This window comes from Hyla sarda, chromosome 7 (genome assembly GCF_029499605.1).
Source record: "Hyla sarda isolate aHylSar1 chromosome 7, aHylSar1.hap1, whole genome shotgun sequence".
In the NCBI taxonomy this organism is placed as follows: Eukaryota; Metazoa; Chordata; class Amphibia; order Anura; family Hylidae; genus Hyla; species Hyla sarda.
This window is the reverse complement of record NC_079195.1, coordinates 91,989,227-92,014,112: the sequence shown is the minus strand read 5'-3', so window position 1 is coordinate 92,014,112 and position 24,886 is coordinate 91,989,227. Positions and strand designations below refer to the sequence as shown.

Sequence of the window (24,886 nt, the reverse complement as noted above, 5' to 3'; positions counted from 1 at the left end):
AGTGCTTTTCTTCTAGTCTTCTGTAATACTAAGCTTGATTTGAAAGGCAGCCTGTAGGCTTGTTTTATATTCAATGCATCGAAGTTTTATTTGATTCCCCAGATGCCCAATACCGCAGTCTTAGAATGTGCGTAGGAGAACTGCATTCTAAATTTGGGCATGTATATTCCAGCTTTCAACATTCATTTAAATCAATTTGCTGCAAGTTCAGTGATTGTAAAGAACACTATGTGTGGCATCTATGTATAATGATTGGACTGTCTATATCTCTTAAATAAGTGTGTGTGTGTGGGGGGGGGGGGGTAAGTAATGATGACCCTTGTTAGAACATAGCCTTAAAGGGGTACTCCAGTGGAAAAAAAAAATTTTTTTTTCAAATCAACTGGTGCCAGAAAGTTAAACAGATTGTAAATTACTTTTATTAAATAATCTTAATCCCTCCAGTACTTATCAGCTGCTTTATATTACAGAGGGAGTTGAGTTGTTCTTTTTAGTCTGACCACAGTGCTCTCTGCTGACATCTCTGTCTATGTCAGAAACTGTCAGGAGCAGGAGAAGTTTGCTATACGCATATGCTTCTACTCTGGACAGTTCCTGACATAGACAGAGATGCAGCAGAGAGCACTGTGGTCAGACAGAAAAGAACAACTCAACTTCCTCTGTAGAATACAACAGTTGATAAGTACTGGAATGATTAAGATTTATTAATAGAAGTAATTTACAAATCTGTTTAACTTTCTGGAGCCAGTTTTGTTTTCTACCCGAGTACCCCTTTAAAAGCTGCTATGCTCTGCTATATGTTGGTCCATCGTGTCTGGTTTTACACAGCAGTTACGGGTGACGTCTATTGCTGAACACATGTAGCCATGTTCATTAATTTGTAGATATGTCACTTTGGTTACAGATCCTCACAATGTGAAGGAAGGTGTAGGCTGGAAATCCAAGCCCTCACTTTTATTCTTATTGCTAATAATAGAGTAGGTTACTTTCCTTAAGGCAAAGAAAAATGCACTTATTATAGGTACACATTATAGGAAGGAAATAGAACCAAAAATACAATAGGAAAATTAGAAACTATACAAGATTTTTCAACTATATTTGAAAATGTATAGTTATTTTTTTTAATGTCTACAGATTTAAAGCACAACTCTAGTGATGGCTTGGCCAGCAGGATATTTGCTTACATTTTCATGTGGCCTCCGGAGCCTGGGACTTGCACAAGACTACGGATTTTGCTGAAGTCTATGGTACTTCCGCCAAATCCGTATATTGAATGCCATAGTCTTGTGCATGTCTCATCTCTGTAGCTGTGCTATAAGCCAGTTGTAAAGAAGGTGTCTGTAGGGTAATGACAAATCTGCAAGACATTTAAAAGACATTGGCCCTCATTTACTAAGAGTGTTGGGTTTATCTCTGAGTGTTTCTTCATTTACTCTGTGTATTTTTCTCCCTGATTTACTAATGTGTCGCATGGGAAAACAAATTGTGTTGGGTTGGAAATTGTGTTGCACGATAAATTGTATATATGTCCCCCGCACAGAGCAATCATAAGCTCCCGGTAGCGCTATCATTGACAAGCATTTTATTAGCAGAGCATCTCTCCGGGAAGCCGCTGCCCGATGCTCTGCTAATGCTCCGCTTGTGAGTGATAGCGCTTCAGAGGCATATGTGTATAGACGTGAAGTGGGGAGCAGTCACATAAGCGTTATCTGGTCCCCACTTCGCTTCTAAAAAGCACTCGGAGTGATGATATATTTTGTTGCATTGAGCGACCAAATTTGTGTCGAATGGGCTATGCAACACAAATTTGGTCGCACAACCCGACAAAAAGAGTCGGGATGACATTAGTAAATGAGGGCTATTGGATTTAGAATTCAGCCACCAGAGTACAGCGGTAGTCAGCAAAAAAATGTGCACCGCAGACTGTCCTAAAGCAATACTCCAATGAGCCTGTATCATCCAAAGTTGCCATAGTTATGCCAATGCCATTCGTGTCATTTTACTTTATATGGCACACGTTCCCTTCTTAGAGCTATGTTCACACATTAACATTTGGTACGACTGCTCTACTTTCCACATTTTTTTATGTACATCACGTAAATTGCATGGACCAGCTATGGCAAAATTAAAGCAAAACCCCTCTTGTAATTTCATGTTAATCTTTGGTGAGATTTTTACTTTCTTGAGAAAGGCGTGTGCAATGGCCTGAGAAAATAAAGATGGGTTCATTCTACCTTCCAAACTCTATTTGGAATTGTGGGTGCTGGAGATGCTAAGACATCTTTGTTCCATGTCCTCAGTGCTGCCATCATGTAGCTTTCTACCAGTCTATTTCCGGGTGCAGCAGTAATGTCTCCATTCTATGCTATTACGGAACCATTGATTAAAACAATGTTGAGACATTAGGAGACCACTGGACCAGAGAGTACCAGGTAAAAGATACATAGGTAGTTTTCTTTAAAGAGAATCTAACACCCTGTTCACTCACACACTGGGTTATAGTGTGGGTGAACAGCTTTGCAAAGAGGGATCACTAACTTAAATCAGAATTTACTTACTTCAGTATTTGCAGAGTTATGTTGCTGTACTATTAATCTGCGTTGTGTAGCTTTGCACAATGGAGTCGGGGAGTTGACTTATCTAGCTTCCTTTCCTTCTCCATTGTCTACGTCCGCCCGCTCCTATCATGGATATTGTAATGAATGCTGTGGGCGAGCGTTCTGCTCTCTGTGGGCTCACCCGCAACATAATGAAGGGGGCAGGGCAGGCGGAAAATATGGAGGAGGCAGGGGAGCTGCCTCCATTGTGCAAAGCTGCTCATTATAGCTGAAGATAACAGTGCCATATATCTGCAAATACTGAGTGGATTTAAGTAAGTGACCCCTCTTTGTAAATCTGTTCACTTGCACTACAAACCAGTATATTGGGTTTAGTGCGTGTGAACAGGGTGCCAGATTCTCATTATAGGTGATGTATCATCAGACAATTACCTATTATTTAAATCAAGTTTGTGTTAGAAATTTTTAAGAATTTATGGAGATTTTGTTCTTCTAATTTTCCATTTTACTAACTATATTTGTCACGATGCCGGCTGGCAGGTAGTGGATCCTCTGTGCCAGAGAGGGATTGGCGTGGACCGTGCTAGAGGATCGGTTCTAAGTCACTACTGGTTTTCACCAGAGCCCGCCGCAAAGCGGGATGGTCTTGCTGCGGCGGTAGTGACCAGGTCGTATCCCCTAGCAACGGCTCAACCTCTCTGGCTGCTGAAGATAGGCGCGGTACAAGGGAGTAGACAGAAGCAAGGTCGGACGTAGCAGAAGGTCGGGGCAGGCAGCAAGGATCGTAGTCAGGGGCAACGGCAGAAGGTCTGGAATCACAGGCAAGGAACACACAAGGAACGCTTTCACTGGCACTAGGGCAACAAGATCCGGCGAGGGAGTGAAGGGGAAGTGAGGTGATATAGGGAAGTGCACAGGTGTAAACACTAATTGGAACCACTGCACCAATCAGCGGTGCAGTGGCCCTTTAAATCGCAAAGACCCGGCGCGCGCGCGCCCTAGGGAGCGGGGCCGCGCGCGCCGGGACAGAACTGACGGGGAGCGAGTAAGGTACGGGAGCCGGGGTGCGCATCGCGAGCGGGCGCTACCCGCATCGCGAATCGCATCCCGGCCGGAGGTGGTAACGCAGCGCCCCGGGTCCGTGGAACCGACCGGGGCGCTGCAGTGAGGGAAGTGTAGCGAGCGCTCCGGGGAGGAGCGGGGACCCGGAGCGCTCGGCGTAACAGTACCCCCCCCCTTGGGTCTCCCCCTCTTCTTGGGGCCTGAGAACCTGAGGATCAGACTTTTGTCCAGGATATTGTCCTCAGGTTCCCAGGACCTCTCTTCTGGACCACAACCCTCCCAATCCACTAAAAAAAAAGTTCTTCCCCTGACCTTTTTAGAGGCCAAAATCTCTTTGACAGAGAAGATGTCCGAGGAGCCGGAAACAGGAGTGGGAGGAACAGATTTAGGAGAAAAACGGTTGAGGATGAGAGGTTTAAGAAGAGAGACGTGAAAGGCATTAGGGATACGAAGAGAAGGAGGAAGAAGAAGTTTGTAAGAGACAGGATTAATTTGACACAAAACTTTAAAAGGACCAAGATAGCGTGGTCCCAACTTATAGCTCGGGACACGGAAACGGACATATTTAGCGGAGAGCCATACCTTGTCTCCAGGGGAAAAAATGGGAGGAGCTCTTCTTTTCTTATCTGCGAATCTCTTCATGCGAGAAGAAGCCTGTAAGAGAGAATTTTGGGTCTCTTTCCATATGGTGGAAAGATCACGAGAAATTTCATCCACAGCGGGCAGACCAGAGGGCAAGGGGGTAGGGAGGGGGGGAAGAGGGTGACGGCCGTACACCACGAAAAACGGAGATTTGGAGGAAGATTCAGAGATTCTGAAATTATACGAGAATTCGGCCCAAGGTAGAAGATCTGCCCAGTCATCCTGGCGGGAGGAAACAAAATGTCGTAAATAGTCACCCAAGATCTGGTTAATTCTCTCTACTTGTCCATTGGATTGAGGATGGTATGCAGAAGAAAAATTTAATTTAATCTTGAGTTGTTTACAGAGAGCCCTCCAGAATTTAGACACAAATTGGACGCCTCTATCCGAGACGATCTGTGTAGGCAACCCGTGAAGACGAAAAATGTGTACAAAAAATTGTTTAGCCAACTGAGGCGCTGAAGGAAGGCCAGGAAGAGGGATGAAATGTGCCATTTTGGAGAATCGATCAACGACCACCCAAATAACAGTGTTGCCATGGGATGGGGGTAAGTCAGTAATAAAATCCATACCAATCAGAGACCAAGGTTGTTCGGGGACAGGTAGAGGATGAAGAAAACCAGCGGGCTTCTGGCGAGGAGTCTTATCCCGGGCACAGATAGTGCAGGCTCGCACAAAGTCCACCACATCAGTCTCTAGAGTCGGCCACCAATAGAAGCGAGAGATGAGTTGCACAGATTTCTTGATGCCCGCATGACCTGCGAGATGGGAGGAGTGACCCCATTTGAGGATCCCAAGGCGTTGGCGTGGAGAAACAAAGGTCTTTCCTGGAGGAGTTTGCCTGATGGAGGCTGGAGAAGTGGAAATCAGGCAGTCAGGAGGAATGATGTGTTGAGGAGAGAGTTCAATTTCAGAGGCATCTGAGGAACGAGAGAGAGCATCGGCCCTAATGTTTTTATCAGCAGGCCGAAAGTGAATTTCAAAATTAAATCGGGCAAAGAACAGAGACCACCTGGCCTGACGAGGATTCAGCCGTTGGGCAGACTGGAGGTAGGAGAGGTTCTTGTGATCGGTGTAAATAATAACTGGAAATCTTGATCCCTCCAGCAGATGCCTCCATTCCTCAAGTGCTAATTTAATGGCTAGAAGCTCTCGATCCCCGATGGAGTAGTTCCTCTCCGCCGGAGAGAAGGTCCTGGAAAAAAAACCACAAGTAACAGCATGCCCGGAAGAGTTTTTTTGTAGAAGGACAGCTCCAGCTCCCACTGAGGAGGCATCAACCTCCAATAGGAAGGGTTTAGATGGGTCAGGTCTGGAGAGCACGGGAGCCGAAGAAAAGGCAGACTTGAGTCGTTTAAAGGCGTCTTCCGCTTGAGGAGGCCAGGACTTGGGATCGGCATTTTTTTTTGTTAAAGCCACAATAGGAGCCACAATGGTAGAAAAATGTGGAATAAATTGCCTGTAATAATTGGCGAACCCCAAAAAACGTTGGATGGCACGGAGTCCGGAGGGGCGTGGCCAATCTAAGACGGCAGAGAGTTTATCTGGGTCCATTTGTAGTCCCTGGCCAGAGACCAAGTATCCTAGAAAAGGAAGAGATTGGCATTCAAACAGACATTTCTCTATTTTGGCATAGAGTTGATTATCACGAAGTCTCTGAAGAACCATACGGACATGCTGGCGGTGTTCTTCTAGATTGGCAGAAAAAATCAGGATATCGTCCAGATATACAACAACACAGGAGTATAGTAGATCACGAAAAATTTCATTAACAAAGTCTTGGAAGACGGCAGGGGCGTTGCATAGACCAAAGGGCATGACCAGATACTCAAAGTGTCCATCTCTGGTGTTAAATGCCGTTTTCCATTCATCCCCCTCTCTGATGCGGATGAGATTATAAGCACCTCTTAAGTCCAGTTTGGTAAAAATATGGGCACCTTGGAGACGATCAAAGAGTTCAGAGATGAGGGGTAGGGGGTAGCGGTTCTTAACCGTGATTTTATTAAGACCGCGGTAGTCAATGCAAGGACGTAGAGAGCCATCTTTTTTGGACACAAAGAAAAATCCGGCTCCGGCAGGAGAGGAGGATTTACGGATAAAGCCCTTTTTTAAATTTTCTTGGACGTATTCAGACATGGCAAGAGTCTCTGGGACGGACAGAGGATAGATTCTGCCCCGGGGTGGAGTAGTGCCCGGGAGGAGGTCAATGGGACAATCATAAGGCCTGTGAGGAGGTAGAGTCTCAGCTTGTTTTTTGCAAAAAACGTCCGCAAAGTCCATATAGGCCTTAGGGAGACCGGTTACATGAGGAAGCACAGGGACACGGCAAGGTTTACTGGGAACCGGTTTTAAGCAGTCCTTGGAACAAGAGGGCCCCCAACTCTTGATCTCCCCAGTGGACCAATCCAGGATTGGGGAATGGAGTTGAAGCCAGGGAAGTCCAAGAAGGATTTCAGAAGTGCAATTGGGGAGGACCAACAGTTCAATCCTCTCGTGATGAGATCCGATGCACATTAGAAGGGGCTCCGTGCGGAAACGTATAGTACAGTCCAATCTTTCATTGTTTACACAATTGATGTAGAGGGGTCTGGCGAGACTGGTCACCGGGATGTTGAACTTGTTGACGAGAGAGGCTAAGATGAAATTTCCTGCAGATCCAGAGTCCAAGAAGGCCACAGCAGAGAAGGAGAAGGCAGAGGCAGACATCCGCACAGGCACAGTAAGACGTGGAGAAGCAGAGTAGACATCAAGGACTGTCTCACCTTTGTGCGGAGTCAGCGGACGTCTTTCCAGGCGGGGAGGACGGATAGGACAATCCTTCAGGAAGTGTTCGGTACTAGCACAGTACAGGCAGAGATTCTCCATGCGGCGTCGTGTCCTCTCTTGGGGTGTCAGGCGAGACCGGTCGACCTGCATAGCCTCCACGGCGGGAGGCACAGGAACAGATTGCAGGGGACCAGAGGAGAGAGGAGCCGGGGAGAAGAAACGCCTCGTGCGAACAGAGTCCATATCCTGGCGGAGCTCCTGACGCCGTTCGGAAAAACGCATGTCAATGCGAGTGGCAAGATGGATGAGTTCATGTAGGTTAGCAGGGATTTCTCGTGCGGCCAGAACATCTTTAATGTTGCTGGATAGGCCTTTTTTAAAGGTCGCGCAGAGTGCCTCATTATTCCAGGATAATTCTGAAGCAAGGGTACGGAACTGTACGGCATACTCGCCAACGGAAGAATTACCCTGGACCAGGTTCAACAGGGCAGTCTCAGCAGAAGAGGCTCGGGCAGGTTCCTCAAAGACACTTCGAATTTCCGAGAAGAAGGAGTGTACAGAGGCAGTGACGGGGTCATTGCGGTCCCAGAGCGGTGTGGCCCAAGCCAGGGCTTTTCCAGACAGCAGGCTGACTACGAAAGCCACCTTAGACCTTTCAGTGGGGAACTGGTCCGACATCATCTCCAAGTGTAATGAACATTGGGAAAGAAAGCCACGGCAAAACTTAGAGTCCCCATCAAATTTATCCGGCAAGGATAGTCGTATTCCAGAAGCGGCCACTCGCTGCGGAGGAGGTACAGGAGCTGGCGGAGGAGATGATTGCTGGAGCTGTGGTAGTAACTGTTGTAGCATAACAGTCAGTTGAGACAGCTGTTGGCCTTGTTGCGCAATCTGTTGTGACTGCTGGGCGACCACCGTGGTGAGGTCAGCGACAACTGGCAGAGGAACTTCAGCGGGATCCATGGCCGGATCTACTGTCACGATGCCGGCTGGCAGGTAGTGGATCCTCTGTGCCAGAGAGGGATTGGCGTGGACCGTGCTAGAGGATCGGTTCTAAGTCACTACTGGTTTTCACCAGAGCCCGCCGCAAAGCGGGATGGTCTTGCTGCGGCGGTAGTGACCAGGTCGTATCCCCTAGCAACGGCTCAACCTCTCTGGCTGCTGAAGATAGGCGCGGTACAAGGGAGTAGACAGAAGCAAGGTCGGACGTAGCAGAAGGTCGGGGCAGGCAGCAAGGATCGTAGTCAGGGGCAACGGCAGAAGGTCTGGAATCACAGGCAAGGAACACACAAGGAACGCTTTCACTGGCACTAGGGCAACAAGATCCGGCGAGGGAGTGAAGGGGAAGTGAGGTGATATAGGGAAGTGCACAGGTGTAAACACTAATTGGAACCACTGCACCAATCAGCGGTGCAGTGGCCCTTTAAATCGCAAAGACCCGGCGCGCGCGCGCCCTAGGGAGCGGGGCCGCGCGCGCCGGGACAGAACTGACGGGGAGCGAGTAAGGTACGGGAGCCGGGGTGCGCATCGCGAGCGGGCGCTACCCGCATCGCGAATCGCATCCCGGCCGGAGGTGGTAACGCAGCGCCCCGGGTCCGTGGAACCGACCGGGGCGCTGCAGTGAGGGAAGTGTAGCGAGCGCTCCGGGGAGGAGCGGGGACCCGGAGCGCTCGGCGTAACAATATTTTTAAATAATCCTAAAATTTTGCTTTTTTTTTGTTTTACCATTAAGCCTAAAACTAAGCTGAGGATTCCATTTGTGTCTGTAATGATAGGAGAAGGCTGCTGGAGAATGATCACTACAGCATTACAGGGAAAGGTGACACTAGTACATACAGAAGACAATAGGAGCTCAGCCTTCCTTCCCCTGTAAAAAAAAAAAAAAAACCTTTTCACATTTATCACAGAGCAAGCTTACAAATCCGTCCCATACAAAAAATAAAGTCTAGATATGTTCATTGTGTCTATGTGCATGGGCTTTGTCGTAACAGCTCAAGCATGATGGCTGCCCCATTATAATGTTCAGAAAACAGGAACAGATTAGAAAAAAGACCATCTTTCAGTATCTGGCTTTAATAAGTAACAGAAAAATCTAAGTAACACATTCACTTTAAGCCTAGTAAACATCTTTATGAAAGTAGAAATGCAGTTGGCTAGTTTTATATAGTTACATGACTTCTTATTCTGATCTATAATTCATAGCAGTGATTATATTAACCTATATGTTACAACTGGGGGAGTAAATGTAACATCTGAAGCATTTAATGAGGTCTTGCATATTCTCTATAAAGAAAATAGTTGTTTTGATGTACATGAAAATATACATTAGTTATTGGGGTAAAAGTTTCAAGTCAATTGACCCTGCATATTGTTTGATGCTTTGACTTGCCTGGAAAAAATGCGTTGTTGCATATTACAAGGAAACAAATCAGTTATTACTCAATGACTCTATGTATATCCTAGGATTAAAGCAATATATCAGCATTCAAAAGTACTATTTGTATGCATTAAACTATAGCGCCTGAAGTCCTGAATCCAAGCTTATAAAACCGTTTACGGAAAAAAAAACTAAACCAAGTCATCATTCATCTTCCACAGAGTTCAGCAGCTGAGAAATTGTTTAGACATTTTTACGGATTTTTTTTAAATCTGTTATTGGAGAGGAAAACTACTGTATGCTACAGTATTAAACGCTTGGTTACATACATATTTAATCGACACCTCTGAACAAAGCACTGTACAGTGTCGCAGATCGCAGCTCCGAGACAAATTTCAAACTGCTTTTATAATAACAGATCTGCAACAGCTCCCACTATTACAGTGATTCATGCAATTCTAAGGCAAATCATTTATATTCAGTACTTACATAGTGCTGTCACCCAACTCTTCATACAGATTATTGGCGGCAGGAGTTGATGGTTTTCCTGCTGGTAATGCCATCTGGATCCTTGCTGTCTTTGCACATTCAGCTTGCCTCCTTTTTGAAGTAAAAAAATAAAACATGAAATTAGAGGACACTTAAGCATTTAATTTTTCTTTTACAATGAGGGATTGGATTTGATTTGTCTTCTGATAAGAACAAAGTAGAGAAGGGTATAACTTTTATCATCGCTGATTGAGTAATAAATATACAGTACAAGCCACTGAGTACAGAGACCGGGTGCCCTGAGACATGGTACTTGGCTGATCATTTTACAATAGTACTGTATGTTCCAGAGAAGAGTCTTAGGACTGTACAACTGGGGAAACATTCTGATGTAAATGTAACCTGCATCCTCCTGAAATAGTCATTAGCAGCTGAATTATTATTATAAGTCTGAAGTCTGTTTTTTGCCAAAAGGCTATTGAGAAAAAGCAGCCTGTAGTTTGTGTGTATTCTGTATAATACATTGCAAGGTATTAGAAAGGAATTTTTAAAGTGTAGCTGTCACTTTAAAAACGTATCACATGTCCTAGAGACAAGGGAAAAGTTATGGTTGAGGTCTGAGTGTTTGACTGATCACTAGAACGAGTAGAGAGAGAAGTGCGCACTGACCAAGACAATCCTATAGACCATAGGCGTGCGCACGGGGTGTGCCGGGTGTGCCTGGGCACACCCTAATCAAGCCCAGGCTCCGTCAAATTCGGGATATCCAGGGAGCGTAGGAATCGGGGGGACACATCCCCCCAGAAAATCATGCAGGGAGACAGATCATGGGGTAATCCTCCCCAGTTCTGTCCGCAGACTTTGCTGTATTATATGCTCCCTGGGTCTATTTAACCCAGGGAGGCATTCATAGCTGGTCACTCACGGCCGGAGCTTCTGGACTGTGTGCGCACACAGTTCAGAGAAGGCCGTGACCCCTTCCCAGACGCAGGCGCTGATGACGTCAATCATCAGCGCCTGCACTGTGGAGAAGAGAGAGCGCGGCCCGGCTCTTCAGGAGATCGCTGCGTGGGACTAGGTGAGTTTTTTTTGTTATTTTCTTTGGTACTTTGGGATGGGGAATTGTGTGGGGTGGTGACCCGGTGGGGGGGGGGCTTTTAGTCACAATGCACAGTGTTACTTCACACTTACTCGACTGCAGTGGGAAACACTGCTCTACTGGACCCTTTTCACATAGACACGCTATTATGCAGTTACTTCTATTAATTTTTATTACTGCTCTTTATTTTGCAGTCCAATTATATGTGAGTTAATGTCCTTTGTATGTTTAGTTCACAAATAGAGCAACTGATGGAGTGCACTTCATACAATCATAGATGCAGAGCCTCTAGTGCAGTGGTCTCCAACCTGCGGACCTCCAGATGTTGCAAAACTACAACTCCTAGCATGCCCGGACAGCCAACGGCTGTCAGGGCATGCTGGGAGTTGTAGTTTTGCAACATCTGGAGGTCCGTAGGTTGGAGACCACTGCTCTAGTGTTATTCAAAGTGCATATATAAACTGCGCATTCATAAACATAAGATGCATAACTTTGCCTTGATGTCAGGACCCTTCTTGTATAATTGCACAAAGTCCTTTGTATTACATCGGGTCCCTATATTAGCACCAGGTAATGTATTCACTGTTCACTTTATTGCAGATGTCCCAACACTGCGCTATTGCACTAGTGCCCGTCACTCCATTTCCTAATCCACACATGTACACAACTTCCTTTGTTATGCATTGGCTGCAGATTGTATAACACTATGCCATTGCACTTCGCTGTTTCCTAGGTAGTGGTAGCTGGTTTCAAGTATTTGGGCTCCGTTCACATTGCCATAGGCGATCCTACGTGTTTCATCCGCTTTAATTAATCAGGGATCACGTTGTAGCGTGTATTCTTCTAATATCGCTTCACGGGCCACCAGTGACGGGGACTAATGCAATAGCGCAGTGTTGGGACGTGAACAGTGAATACATTACCTGGTGCTAATATAGGGACCCGATGTAATACACAGGACTTTGTGCAACTATACAAGGGTCCTGACATCAAGGCAAAGTTATGCATCTTATGTTTATGAATGCGCAGTTTACACAAAATGTGAAACAGTAACACCTAATTATATGTGCACTATGAATAACACTAGAGGCTCTGCATCTATGATTGTATGAAGTGACTCTATCAGTTGCTCTATTTGTGAACTAAACATACAAAGTGTGAAGTAACACTGTGTATTGTGATCTGACTTTGCCTACATGCTATCTACCTAGCTATCAACTACCAATCCACCTAACTAGCTAAAAACCAACCTACATACCTTATAGGCACTGATTTGAATAGGGACCTTCCATATGATAAAATATACCTTTTATTAAGTTCCATTTAACCCCTTAACGATGAAGGACGTAAATGTACGTCCTGATGACGTGGTACTTGACGCACCAGGACGTACATTTACGTCCTAAGCATAACCACGGGCATCGAAGCGATGCCCGGATCATGTGCGGCAGGTCCCGGCTGTTGATCGCAGCCAGGGACCCGCCGGTAATGGCGGACATATACGCGTGCAGCGGGAGTTTGTGCTTTAGGGTGCACACCCTAATGCAATAGGCTGCGCACGCCTATGCTATATACTTAAATTGTACGTTTGTCAAGTTAGAGTGCTCTTTTCCCGTCTTATTCTAGTGATCGGTTGGGGTCTGAACACTCAGACCCTGACAGATCAAAACTTTTGACATGCCTCTACAACATGTCACAAGTTGACAGTGCCCATTTAAAGTGAAACTGGCAGCAGGATCACCCGCACTAAACTCAATAGGCTAGTGTGGATTATGCTGATGAGATTTATACATTTTAATTTTTTAAGTGCTTTTTACCTTACCAAAATCTGTGCAGCCGTTTTTTGAAAAATATGGCTCTTTGCTGATATTGAAATTTTCTTTTCTGCACAATGGAGGGGGGTTTTCAAACTTTGTGCAACATTTATGCCGTCTATGTGCTGCCCTATTCATAAATATGTATGCCCTCCACTCTCTTAGGACAAGGTCACAGGATAGGCTTACACTCTGCAGCAATGGCTACCATACTAAGGCCAAAGTATACCGCACCTCCGGTGGTACTATGGTTTCTGCACTTGCGCAGTTTCGGGAAAAGATTGTAATCACATGATTTGGGACTCTCACATCATGGGGAGAAGTGGGCATGCATTTATGAATAGAACACAGCAAACTGGACATAGTGGACAGCATACGCGATGCACAAACTCACCAAACCTGCCTCTGTCGCACAGAAAAGAAAATCAGCAAAAAGCCATATATCACGAGAATGGTTGTATGAATTTTTTTAAGGTAAAAAAAACAAAACATTTTTGTCAGTTTTTCTTAAATGTCCTATAGACTTGGCAAGGGCCAATGCAAGGGATCATACAGTCAGCAAAGATAACATTTATCAGCCTGCATTTAATGAAATGCACACTACAGACTCATTAAAGGGGTACTCCAGTAGAATTTTTTTTATTTATTTATTTTCATATCAACTGGTGCCAAAAAGTTAAACAGATTTGTATATTTGTTCTATTAAAAAAATCTTAATCCTTCCAATACTTATTAACTGCTGTATGCTCCAGAGGGAGTTGTGTTGTTCTTTACAGTCTGACCACAGTGCTCTATGCTAAAATATCTGTCCATTTTATGAACTGTCTGGAGAAGGAGAGGTTTGCTATGTGGATTTTCTCCTACTATGGACAGTTACTGAAATGGACAGAGGTGGCAGCAGAGAGCACTGTGGTCAGACTGAAAAGAACAACTCTGGAGCATACAGCAGCTGATAAGCATTGGAAGGATTAAGATGTTTTAATAGAAGTCATTTACAAATCGGTTTAACGTTCTGGCACCAGTTGATGAGAAAAAATAAAAACTCCACCGGAGTACCCCTTTGAAGAGCCTATTTGTTGAAACATGTACAAAGCAACTCTACAGCTTGTTAATGGAACATTCCCATAGCTAATGGAAGCAACTCCAATAATAAACTATTTTAAGCTGAAATGTGCACATTTCCCAGTTGTATTTTAGCTGTACTTTTTACTTTAGAAGATTTTTTTATAATGACTCCTTGTTAAGAATGCTGGTCAATTATAAGAGATTTTGCCATGCAAAACTCAAAGACAAAAAACTATTTAATACAGAATCAAATGCGTAGCTTGTTGTATGTTCCCTGTGAAACTGGGATTATTGTTTTCAATGGGCATTCTGAGAATTGAAGATCCAATTAATTTCCATTGAACAGATGTGAGACTCACAAGTGTGCCATTACTTGTCTGAGATCCAGGTGCATTTGTGTTTAAAAGCAGGAATCATTGTAGAGATGGAATCATTAAATAAGACACTGGCACTGCTGGCACTTCTCAGTTGTGTTGTAGAGCATGGATCGAAAAAGTACTTATAAGCTCCTAATGTATTTTATAGATCACTAAATATAACAGGGTAGAATAACTAAACATAAAAGGGGTAAAAGCCAGACATTGTACAGATTGTTTCTGTTCAGTTTTGTTCTGCTCTCTTTAAAGAGCTGTATACAGACATATAGACTTCATATGAATCTGTTTACTGCACGCTGGGCTCTTCATTGGAAACAATCTATAGAAAACTATCTCTATTGAGACAGGAATGGTTGTTTAAATCCTCACAGTACAGATTTGTGCAGACGGAAGTGCAGAATGAACCTGGAAAGCATATCACCTTGCTGGGACTTGTAGTTGCTGAGACTGCATATTTTAGATAAATGATAGCCCATGCTGAATTTAGAGACTTTGTACTGACTGACATCCTGTACTCGGACACCACAAAGTTATGCTGATGTCACGCTCTACATCAGTGTTTCCCAAGTGCTGCCCTCTAGTCCCCCCAACAGGTGATATTTTCAGGATTTTCTTTTATATTGTTTTCTACATTGTAGAAATGCCTGATGCACTGACCATAATTATATCATACTAGCTGAATACCCGGCATTGCCCGGTTTTTCCTTCCTAATCCTTGTTGGGGAGAAAAATCAACAAAGGAGGAAGCTTTTGACTTCATATCCCGCTCTCATATATTGTTGTCATATCCCAACCCCATATCCCATCCTCATATATTGTTGTCATATCCTGTTCTCATATCTCAACCTCATATCCCGTCCTCATATCTTGACCTCCTATTCCGACTTCATATCCCATCCTCATATCTTGACCTCCTATCCTGTCCTCATAACCCGACCCCATATCCCATCCCCATATTCCAACCTTATATCCCATCCTCATATCCTGTCCTCATATCCCGACCTCATATGCTGTCCTCATTTTGCATCCTTATGTCCCATCTTCATATCCTGTCCTCAGGTGGGACTGATTTGTGATAAAGATATTGTATGTTGAAAATAGAAGGGGACTTGGCTCTGTGGAACTGGGCGTGATTTGCAAGCCAGACCGATGCACAAGAAGGGTAGATAATAAAAGGGGCTTAAACAGTGGGTGTGTCTTTATGAGATGGGGTGTGGCTTGCAAGCCAGACTGACACATTCCCCAGGAGATGCAGAGCGGAGCTTGTGGAATGAGGTACTGGAAGTCCCATATACTTGCATGGGACTTGAAAAAAAAAAACTTCTTTTATATAAGGGTGTAGGTAAGGGTTAATTTAACTAAAATATATTTTTATTTGACATATAAGTAATATGTGTACCAGGTATTATTGAACATGCACGAAAATTAATACATTTAAAATTGTCCTCTTCTAACCCCTATAACTTTTTATTTTTCTGTGTACAGGGCTATATGAGGGCTCATATTTTGCACCGTGATCTGAAGTTTTAATCGTACTATTAGTTTTTTTATTGGAGTTTTTGATCGTTTTTTATTCATTTTTTATGGTATAAAAAGTGACCAAAATACGCTATTTTGGACTTTGGAATTTATTTAGCGCATATGCCATTGACCGTGCATTTATTTTCTTTTTTTATATTCCAAATCTTTATTTCATTTTATAAAATTACAGCAATGCAAACACATGTATATACATTATCCAATAATCTCCCTCCCATCCATAGACCACCCAGCCCTCCCCCCGACTCACTACCAACTAGGATGCCTCCTCCCACTTCTTCCATTCTTTTTCTATTTTCGGACCCATCTTTCTCACTCTGTAGTAAATATCCTCAAATCTTCTCATTTGTTCTATTTCTCTCTGCCACTCAGCACAGCTTGGACCCTCAGGTGCAAACCATCTCCTCAGGATAATTATTCTAGCCATACCAAAGACCTTAATTATAACACTATTCTTCTCCTGCTCCCTTAATCCTATCCCTAGAATAGCAGTTTTAATATCAAATGTTATCTTTATTCCCATTTTCGCCTCTACAATTTTATATACCTCTTTCCAGAATGAGTGTAATTTTGGAGAGACCCACACCATATGTAACAGCTCTGCTCTTTCCATATAACACTTTAGGCACTTTGAATCCACTATTTTTCCTATTCTGTGTAGGAATCCCGGTGTATACAGAATCCTATGTATCAATTTTATCATTGTAGTAAATTTGAGTAGCCGTATTAGTCCAGTGATGCAGATGCAAATCATAAAATGTTGCAGTATCTTGAAATACCTTTTTTTTATTGGACTAACAGCATTTTGTAGAGACAAGCTTTCGGGATTCCTCCCTTTATCAAGTCCAAAGCAAATCTAAGCTCACAAGTAGAAGACACAGGTCATAACAGGACAATTTATGGCCCATCTTAGAGTGAATTCTCCACATCTATTGTCTTATCCCCTGCATATTTGTGAGCTTAGATTTGCTTCTACTTGTGAGCTTAGATTTGCTTTGGACTTGATAAAGGGAGGAATCCCGAAAGCTTGTCTCTACAAAATGCTGTTATTCCAATAAAAAAGGTATTACAAGATACTGCAACATTTTATGATTTGCAATGTTATCATTGAAATGTTATGGTTCATATTTAGGGATGAATGTACGATATTAATAAACACTTCCCCCCCCATTCTTCACTTTCTATTTGACCCACGTCTTGCATCCATTTAACCCTACTTTTTGGGGGAGACTTTTCCAGGGAAGATCTAACCAATCCCTTATATACCTTACCCAGTACTTTTGTACAAGAGGGTCGAAGCCAAAATATATAATCCATTAATTTATGTCTGTTTATTACCCCTCTGGGCTTATTTTTCTCCTTCTCAAATGCGCTTTTAAAGGGGTACACTGGTGAAAACCTTTTTTCTTTTAAATCAACTGGTGGCAGAAAGTTAAACATAATTGTAAATTATGAATTTCGAGTAGAATACAGACATAGCGAACATCTACAATCTTGTATAATGATCTAATTGCTTCTCAGCATAATATCAAAAACTAACAGGTTGTTAGTATACATTTGTGATCAAAAAGTACAAGCCCACTCGCCACGTCAAGGCCACCTATTCAGAGTGGGTCCCTAACATCCCTAGCATAAAATGGCGTAGCACCGGGCGGCGACCACCACCGCCGCGACACAGGTGCCCACGGGGGGGGGGCCCTATGCCACTCAAACCAGTCTATGGGCCACACCCGCCCGCAGACACAGCGCCATGGTAGCAACGGATGCCGCCCTGCACCACACCAGTGTGGACAAGGTGTAATGGCTCACTTACCCTGCTCTCCCAGTCAGACTGGGAGGCTGCCAGGAGTGAAATGGCCCTGGTGTGGCTAATTACCACCTATATAGGGTTGGGCTGAGGGGGTGGGGAAGAGTGCAGCACATGTTCAAAAAATTTAAAAAAAAGGAAAGGATAGAAATCACAGTATGAATTTCGAGTAGAATACAGACATAGCGCACATCTACAATCTTGTATAATGATCTGATTGCTTCTCAGCACAATATCAAAAACTAACAGGTTGTTAGTATACATTTATGATCAAAAAGTACAAGCCCACTCGCCACGTCAAGGCCACCTATTCAGAGTGGGTCCCTAACATCCCTACCATAAAATGGCGTAGCACCGGGCGGAGACCACCACCGCCGCGACACAGGTGCCCACAGGGGGGGGGGGAAGCGACCCACTGGCAGAGCGGCCCCAATGCCACTCAACCAGTCTATGGGCCGCACCCGCCCGCAGACACAGCGCCACGGTAGCAACGGACACTGCCCTGCACCACACCAGTGTGAACAAGGTGTAATGGCTCACTTACCCTGCTCTCCCAGTCAGACTGGGAGGCTGCCAGGAGAGAGAACTCTGAATAGGTGGCCTTGACGTGGCGAGTGGGCTTGTACTTTTTGATCAAAAATTTATACTAACAACCTGTTAGTTTTTGATATTATGCTGAGAAGCAATCAGATCATTATACAAGATTGTAGATGTGCGCCATGTCTGTATTCTACCCGAAATTCATACTGTGATTTCTATCCCTTCCTTTTTTTTTTGTTTGAACATGTGCTGCACTCTTCCCCACCCCCTCAGCCCAACCCTATATAGGTGGTAATTAGCCACACTAGGGCCATTTCACTCCTAGCAGCCTCCCAGTCTGACTGGGAGAGCAGGGTAAGTGAGCTATTGCACCTTGTTCACACTGGTGTGGTGCAGGGCGGCGTCCGTTGCTGCCGTGGCGCTGTGTCTGCGGGCGGGTGCGGCCCATAGACTGGTTTGAGTGGCATTGGGGCCGCTCTGCCAGTGGGTCACTCCCCCCCCCCCCCCCCGTGGGCACCTGTGTCGCGGCCGTGGTGGTCGCCGCCCGGTGCTACGCCATTTTATGCTAGGGATGTTAGGGACCCACTCTGAATAGGTGGCCTTGACGTGGCGAGTGGGCTTGTACTTTTTGATCACAAATGTATACTAACAACCTGTTAGTTTTTGATATTATGCTGAGAAGCAATCAGATCATTATACAAGATTGTAGATGTGCGCCATGTCTGTATTCTACCCGAAATTCATATTTGTAAATTACTTCTATTAAAAAATCTTAATCCTTCCTGTACTTATTAGCTGCTGAATACTACAGAGGAAATTATTTTCTTTTTGGAATGCTCTCTGATGACATCACAAGCACAGTTCTCTCTGCTGACGTTATTATAATAATAATAACGCTTTATTTATTGCAGTCCTTAGTGGGATTTGAATCCAAGTCCCCAGCACTGCAAGGCAGCAGTGCTAACCACTGAGCCACCATGCTGCCCTTAGCATACATCTGCCATACATCTGCTATGCACGGTTGCTAAAATGGACAGAGATGTCAGCAGATAGCACTGTGCTCGTGATGTCATCAGTGTTCCAAAAAGAAAGGAATTTCCTCTGTAGCATTAAATGGGTATTCCAGGCAAGAACTTTTTTTTATATATCAACTGGCTCCGGAAAGTTAAACAGATTTGTAAATTACTTCTATTAAAAAATCTTAATCCTTCCAATAGTTATTAGCTTCTGAAGTTTTCTGTCTAACTGCTCAATGATGATGTCACGTCCCGGGAGCTGTGCATGATGGGAAAATATCCCCATAGGAGCTGCACAGCTCCTGGGACGTGAGTCATCAGAAAGCAGTTAGACAGAAAACAGCAACTCAACTTCAGAAGCTAATAACTATTGGAAGGATTAAGATTTTTTAATAGAAGTAATTTACAAATCTGTTTAACTTTCCGGAGCCAGTTGATATATAAAAAAAAGTTTTGGCCTGGAATACCCCTTTAAGCATCTAATAAGTACTGGAAGGATTAAGATTTTTTAATAGAAGTAATTTACAAATATGTTTAACTTTCTGCCACCAGTTGATTTAAAAGAAAAAGGTTTTCACCGGAGTACCCCTTTAATTGGTAAGTATAGAAAGTAATTATTCTGGTTTATATTTAATTCCCTGTTAAGTGTACTCCCCTCTTTTAACGTGTTCTCTATCACTAAATCTTTGACTCTAACTACCCCATTATTTCCCCAATCTACATATTCTTTCAGTTTCAACTTTTCTGGAAAATATCCATTACCCCACAATAGTGTATAGTGCATACTCCCCTTAATCCCCACTAGCCGTCTCCTGAATTTCCATACTTTATTAACCCCTTAAGGACCGGGGGTTTTTCCGTTTTTGCATTTTCGTTTTTTGCTCCTTGCCTTTAAAAAATCATAACTCTTTCAATTTTGCACCTAAAAATCCATATGATGGCTTATTTTTTGCGCCACCAATTCTAATTTGTAATGATGTCAGTCATTTTGCCCAAAAATCTACGGTGAAACGGAAAAAAAAAATCATTGTGCGACAAAATTGAAAAAAAAACGCAGTTTTGTAACTTTTGGGGGCTTCCGTTTCTACGTAGTACATTTTTCGGTAAAAATGACACCTTATCTTTATTCTGTAGGTCCATAAAATTAAAATGATACCCTACTTATATAGATTTGATTTTTTCGGACTTCTGGAAAAAATCATAACTACATGCAGGAAAATTAATACGTTTAAAATTGTCATCTTCTGACCCCTATAACTTTTTTATTTTTCCGTGTTTGGGGCGGTATGAGGGCTCATTTTTTGCACCGTGATCTGAAGTTTTTAACGATACAATTTTTGCATTGATAGGACTTATTGATCGCTTTTTATTCATTTTTAAATGATATAAAAAGTGACCAAAAATGCACTATTTTGGACTTTGGAATTTTTTTGCGCGCACGCCATTGACCGAGCGGTTTAATTAATGATATATTTTTATAATTCGGACATTTCCGCACGCGGTGATACCATATATGTTCATTTTTATTTTTATTTACACTGTGTTTTTTTTTTTATTGGAAAAGGGGGGTGATTCAAACTTTTAATAGGGGAGGAGTTAAATGATCTTTATTCACTTTTTTTTTTCACTTTTTTTTGCAGTGTCATAGGTCCCATAGGGACCTATAACACTGCACACACTGATATTCATCATTGATCACTGGTTTCTCATAAGAAACCAGTGATCAACGATTCTGCCGCATGACTGCTCATGCCTGGATCTCAGGCACTGAGCAGTCATTCGGCGATCGGACAGCGAGGAGGCAGGTAGGGGCCCTCCCGCTGTCCTGTCAGCTGTTCGGGATGCCGCGATTAGCCGCGGCTATCCCGAACAGCCCGACTGAGCTAGCCGGCCACTTTCGGTTTCACTTTTAGCCGCGCGGCTCAGCTCTGAGCGCGCGGCTAAAGGGTTAATAGCGCGCGGTGCCGCGATCGGCACTGCGCGCTATTAGAGGCGGGTCCCGGCTTCACTATGACGCCGGGCCCGCCGTGATATGACGCGGGGTTACTGTGTAACCCCGCGTTATATCAGGAGAGCAGGTCCAAGGGCGTACCTGTACGCCCTTGGTCCTTAAGGGGTTAAACATGTTGCAAGTGGGAATTCTTCCCCATTCTGTATGCATACATCTACCACCTTCAATTAACTCCACTGTGCTACCTCCTGTACTACCCAATTTGGGAAAAAAAATGTTTTAACACATCATCTTCCTTAATCATATATTCAATTTGTGCAGTTATGTAATACAATTGCATATTTGGTATACCAAAGCCTCCATTAATCAAGGAAATTAATTGTGTTTTTAAATTGTGTTTCATACGTGTCTGTTTCCCATCCCAAAAAAATACATTAATCTGACTCTGTATTTTACTAAAGTGATTTTCCTCTAACCAAATAGGTGCTGCTCTAACCACATGCAAAATCATAGGGAAAATAATCATTTTTATTAGAATAATTCTTTCAGCCATATTTAAGCGCAGTTTTTTCCATATTTGGATTTTATTTCTAACTTTCTGTCTCAATGGACCAAAATTCAGTTGAACAAAATCTTCTATATTTCTAGATATTTTAATTCCTAAGTAGTCCAGGGCCTCATTATCTTGTAGCACGTGAATCTCTATAATAAGACCGATTTCTTCCAGTTAATCTGGAAGCCAGAGTATTTACCAAACTCCCTAATCTGCTCAATAATGCTCGATAATTTTCTTTTAGGGTCTGTTACAAATAATACCACATCGTCCGCATAAAGCAGTATTTTCTCCTCCTCTCCCTCAACACCAAACCCCTCAAACAGCTCGGAACCCCTAATCAGCTGTGCCAGTGGTTCGACGAAGAGGGACAAGAGGAGCGGCGACAGGGGACATCCCTGCCTAGTTCCTCTCTGTAGCCAAACCACATCCTGGGAGATTATATTATTTATGTAAATTTTTGCTCTAGGAGATTTATATAAGGTCCTCAACCCTTGTAAAAAATATTCTTCAAGATTCATACGCTCCACTATCTTGAAGAGGAAACCCCACTCCACCCTGTCAAAGGCTTTTTGAGCATCAAGGGACAGGATGGAGAGGGGAGCCCCCCTCGCCCTGCATCTGCATATTAAAAAAAAAACTCTTCTAATGTTGTTATAAATATTTCTTCCCTTCATGAATCCTTTCTTTTGTTCCCTCCCTATTAGCTTATTAATCACTTGCTGACAGCGACTGGCCCAAATTTTAGCTAATATTTTCTGGTCTGTATTTAGGAGTGAAATTGGCCTAAAATCATTCATTACACCGCACTCTCTACCTTTCTTGGGAATTAATGCGATAAACCGTGCAGTTTAATTAATGATATATTTTTATAGTTTGGACATTTATGCACGTGGTGATACCACATATGTTTATTTTTAATATGTTTATATATTTTTTATATGGAATTTAGGGGTGATTTTAACTTTTAATAAGGAAGGGGTTAATGTGTGTGTTTTAACTTTTTTAAACTTTTATTTTTAACACTTTTAGTCCACTTAGGGGACTTTTAGGGGGAATCATTTGATTCCTCATACAGATCAATGTGGTTCCATAAAACCACATTGATCTGTGTGATCTGCGCTCCATTGTTAAAGCCTGGCCCTGAAAGGCTTTATCAATGGGAGATCTGCAGCCGCAGCAGGACGAGAGACTATAGAGAAGATGTCACCTCTGGGTCACTAATGTCATTGTGTATTTTACATGACTGTATCCATTCACTGCTGCAATGTTTTTTTGGTGGCTGTCTATAGATACAACATGGCCATTTGTCAAAGCCAAATGAGCACACCAATGAAGTTGAAGAACATGGGCAAATTTTCATTTTTCAGAAAGTTAACATCTGTTTTATGTTTTGTCACCTAAAATGTGATATTATTTCTATTCTCTTGCACATCTACATTCTGACAAATGAAAATCACAAGTATCACCATACAGATCTTTGTTGGATTTGCACCTCCCTCCTCCTGGATTAAACATGTAATATGTAGTATATCATGTAATATCGCATGAGTAAGGGGGCATTCCCCCAAAACGTCGCGTCAGACCCTGATGGTTCCCGACTAGTGAATTCTACCTCTGATGGGACGCTTGTATGCCGAATGTAACATCTATCAGCTGCAAGCTTTGAATGTCACATCTTTGAATTTTATGAAGATGATCGAATAAAGAAAAAATATTGCAAAGCATCTAACAGTGAGTGTCTAATAATTAATATAAAAAGTGATTGCTGCACAGCTCATGGTCTTACCTATAAGGATGTATACTGTGGAATTGGTGAATACCCACACCTGAACATTGTTTAATAGTCTACACAGGACTTTTTTATTCTAATATCATGTAATATGCTAGATAAATGTAGGTCATGTTGTCTTATAACTATAGTTTTTAATTCTTTTTTACATGTTACTAGATAAAACCAACACATTCATTGAGCTGAATTGGGTGGGAAGGGTTGGGATCTGATGGATGGCATTAGGTTTCTAACCAGTATAAATCTCATTTAACAATGAGGCAGTAATTAACCAGTTGGAAATGGTTTAATGCAGACAGTTTTATTTTGCCTAGTAAATAGTCTTTAACAGCTCACTGCTGAGACCACTGAACACTCAGCGGTTTCTTACAAGGCATCTAGATTTAGCCACATACGCTAATGGATCGGTACTACAGAGATATTACAGTACTGTATCCATTATCCTGCATTGCATATACTGGCAATTATTTGTGTCTGCATTGCACATGTCTCTGGATTGGGTGCATTACTGAATATTTATTTATGCTTCAATACAGCAGCTTTAAGAGCTCTGCCTGTAGCCGATACTGCCTATTTTGTATGTTTCTCTGCAGGACATCACACCAGCTCTGAGAGATAACCACTTAAAAATGTATTCACCGTTGCTACCTCAGCACTGTTACTGACCATTACAGGATAATGTGTTTTTCGGTAGAAATAACAATTCTTACCTATGAAATAGAAACATTTTAAAACTTAAAGTATGTTCTTGGTGCATACTGTGTGTATCTGTAGTTACTGCAGGTACAAGAGCTCTACGACAGATGACATTTTATCTTCTCAGCAATTGTATATTTAGCTACAGTATGTTCATAGTAGAAATATAAAACAACCGATAGTACTAGAATCTGTATCAATGTCTATATGGTTAAAACGCAGAAGCTGTTTTGTAATAGGGTTCTCACTTCTGCTTCATTGGTGTAAAGTATGTTTCTAGCAATTGTTGTTAAAATAATGTATTCATATGCATATAGTTTACCAATTGAGGAAAAAATTTAAAGGTGTATTGCAATATTAAAGTTACTTGGTGATAGGTGTTAGGTGTCAAGGTGTCAGATTTTGGGGGGGTGGGGGAGTCAGAGTGTGGAGATATATATATATATATATATATATATATATATATATATATATATATATACACACAAAGTAAAAGAATAAAAGCACACCAGAATAGCAAAAATAAGCGGTGGGTGCAAGCAGCCACAGGGGCCCCGGTCCTGGGTCCATTGAGGCAGATAGAAAAAAAAGGAGTTGACTGCCGCACACCGGTGTATCCAGTAAAAAGTTGTAGCTTTATTCCATAGATACAATGACTACGTTTCTGTGGTCTCACACCACCATTGTAAAGCCTTTCTCAAAGGCTTTATTGCTAAGCCAAAACGTCGCTCTTTTGCACGGAT

General features: G+C 42.9%; 1 protein-coding gene across 1 annotated transcript in view; it reads right to left on the bottom strand.

Moving 5' to 3' along the window:
* The window catches only part of PCDH15 (protocadherin related 15), a 1,516,206-nt gene that overhangs the window by 79,259 nt on the left and 1,412,061 nt on the right, over positions 1–24,886 (bottom strand). The window contains exon 34 of the mRNA XM_056530010.1: positions 9,895–10,005. Coding sequence (XP_056385985.1) covers positions 9,895–10,005 — 111 coding nt within the window. The remainder of the gene's footprint in view (positions 1–9,894; positions 10,006–24,886) is intronic.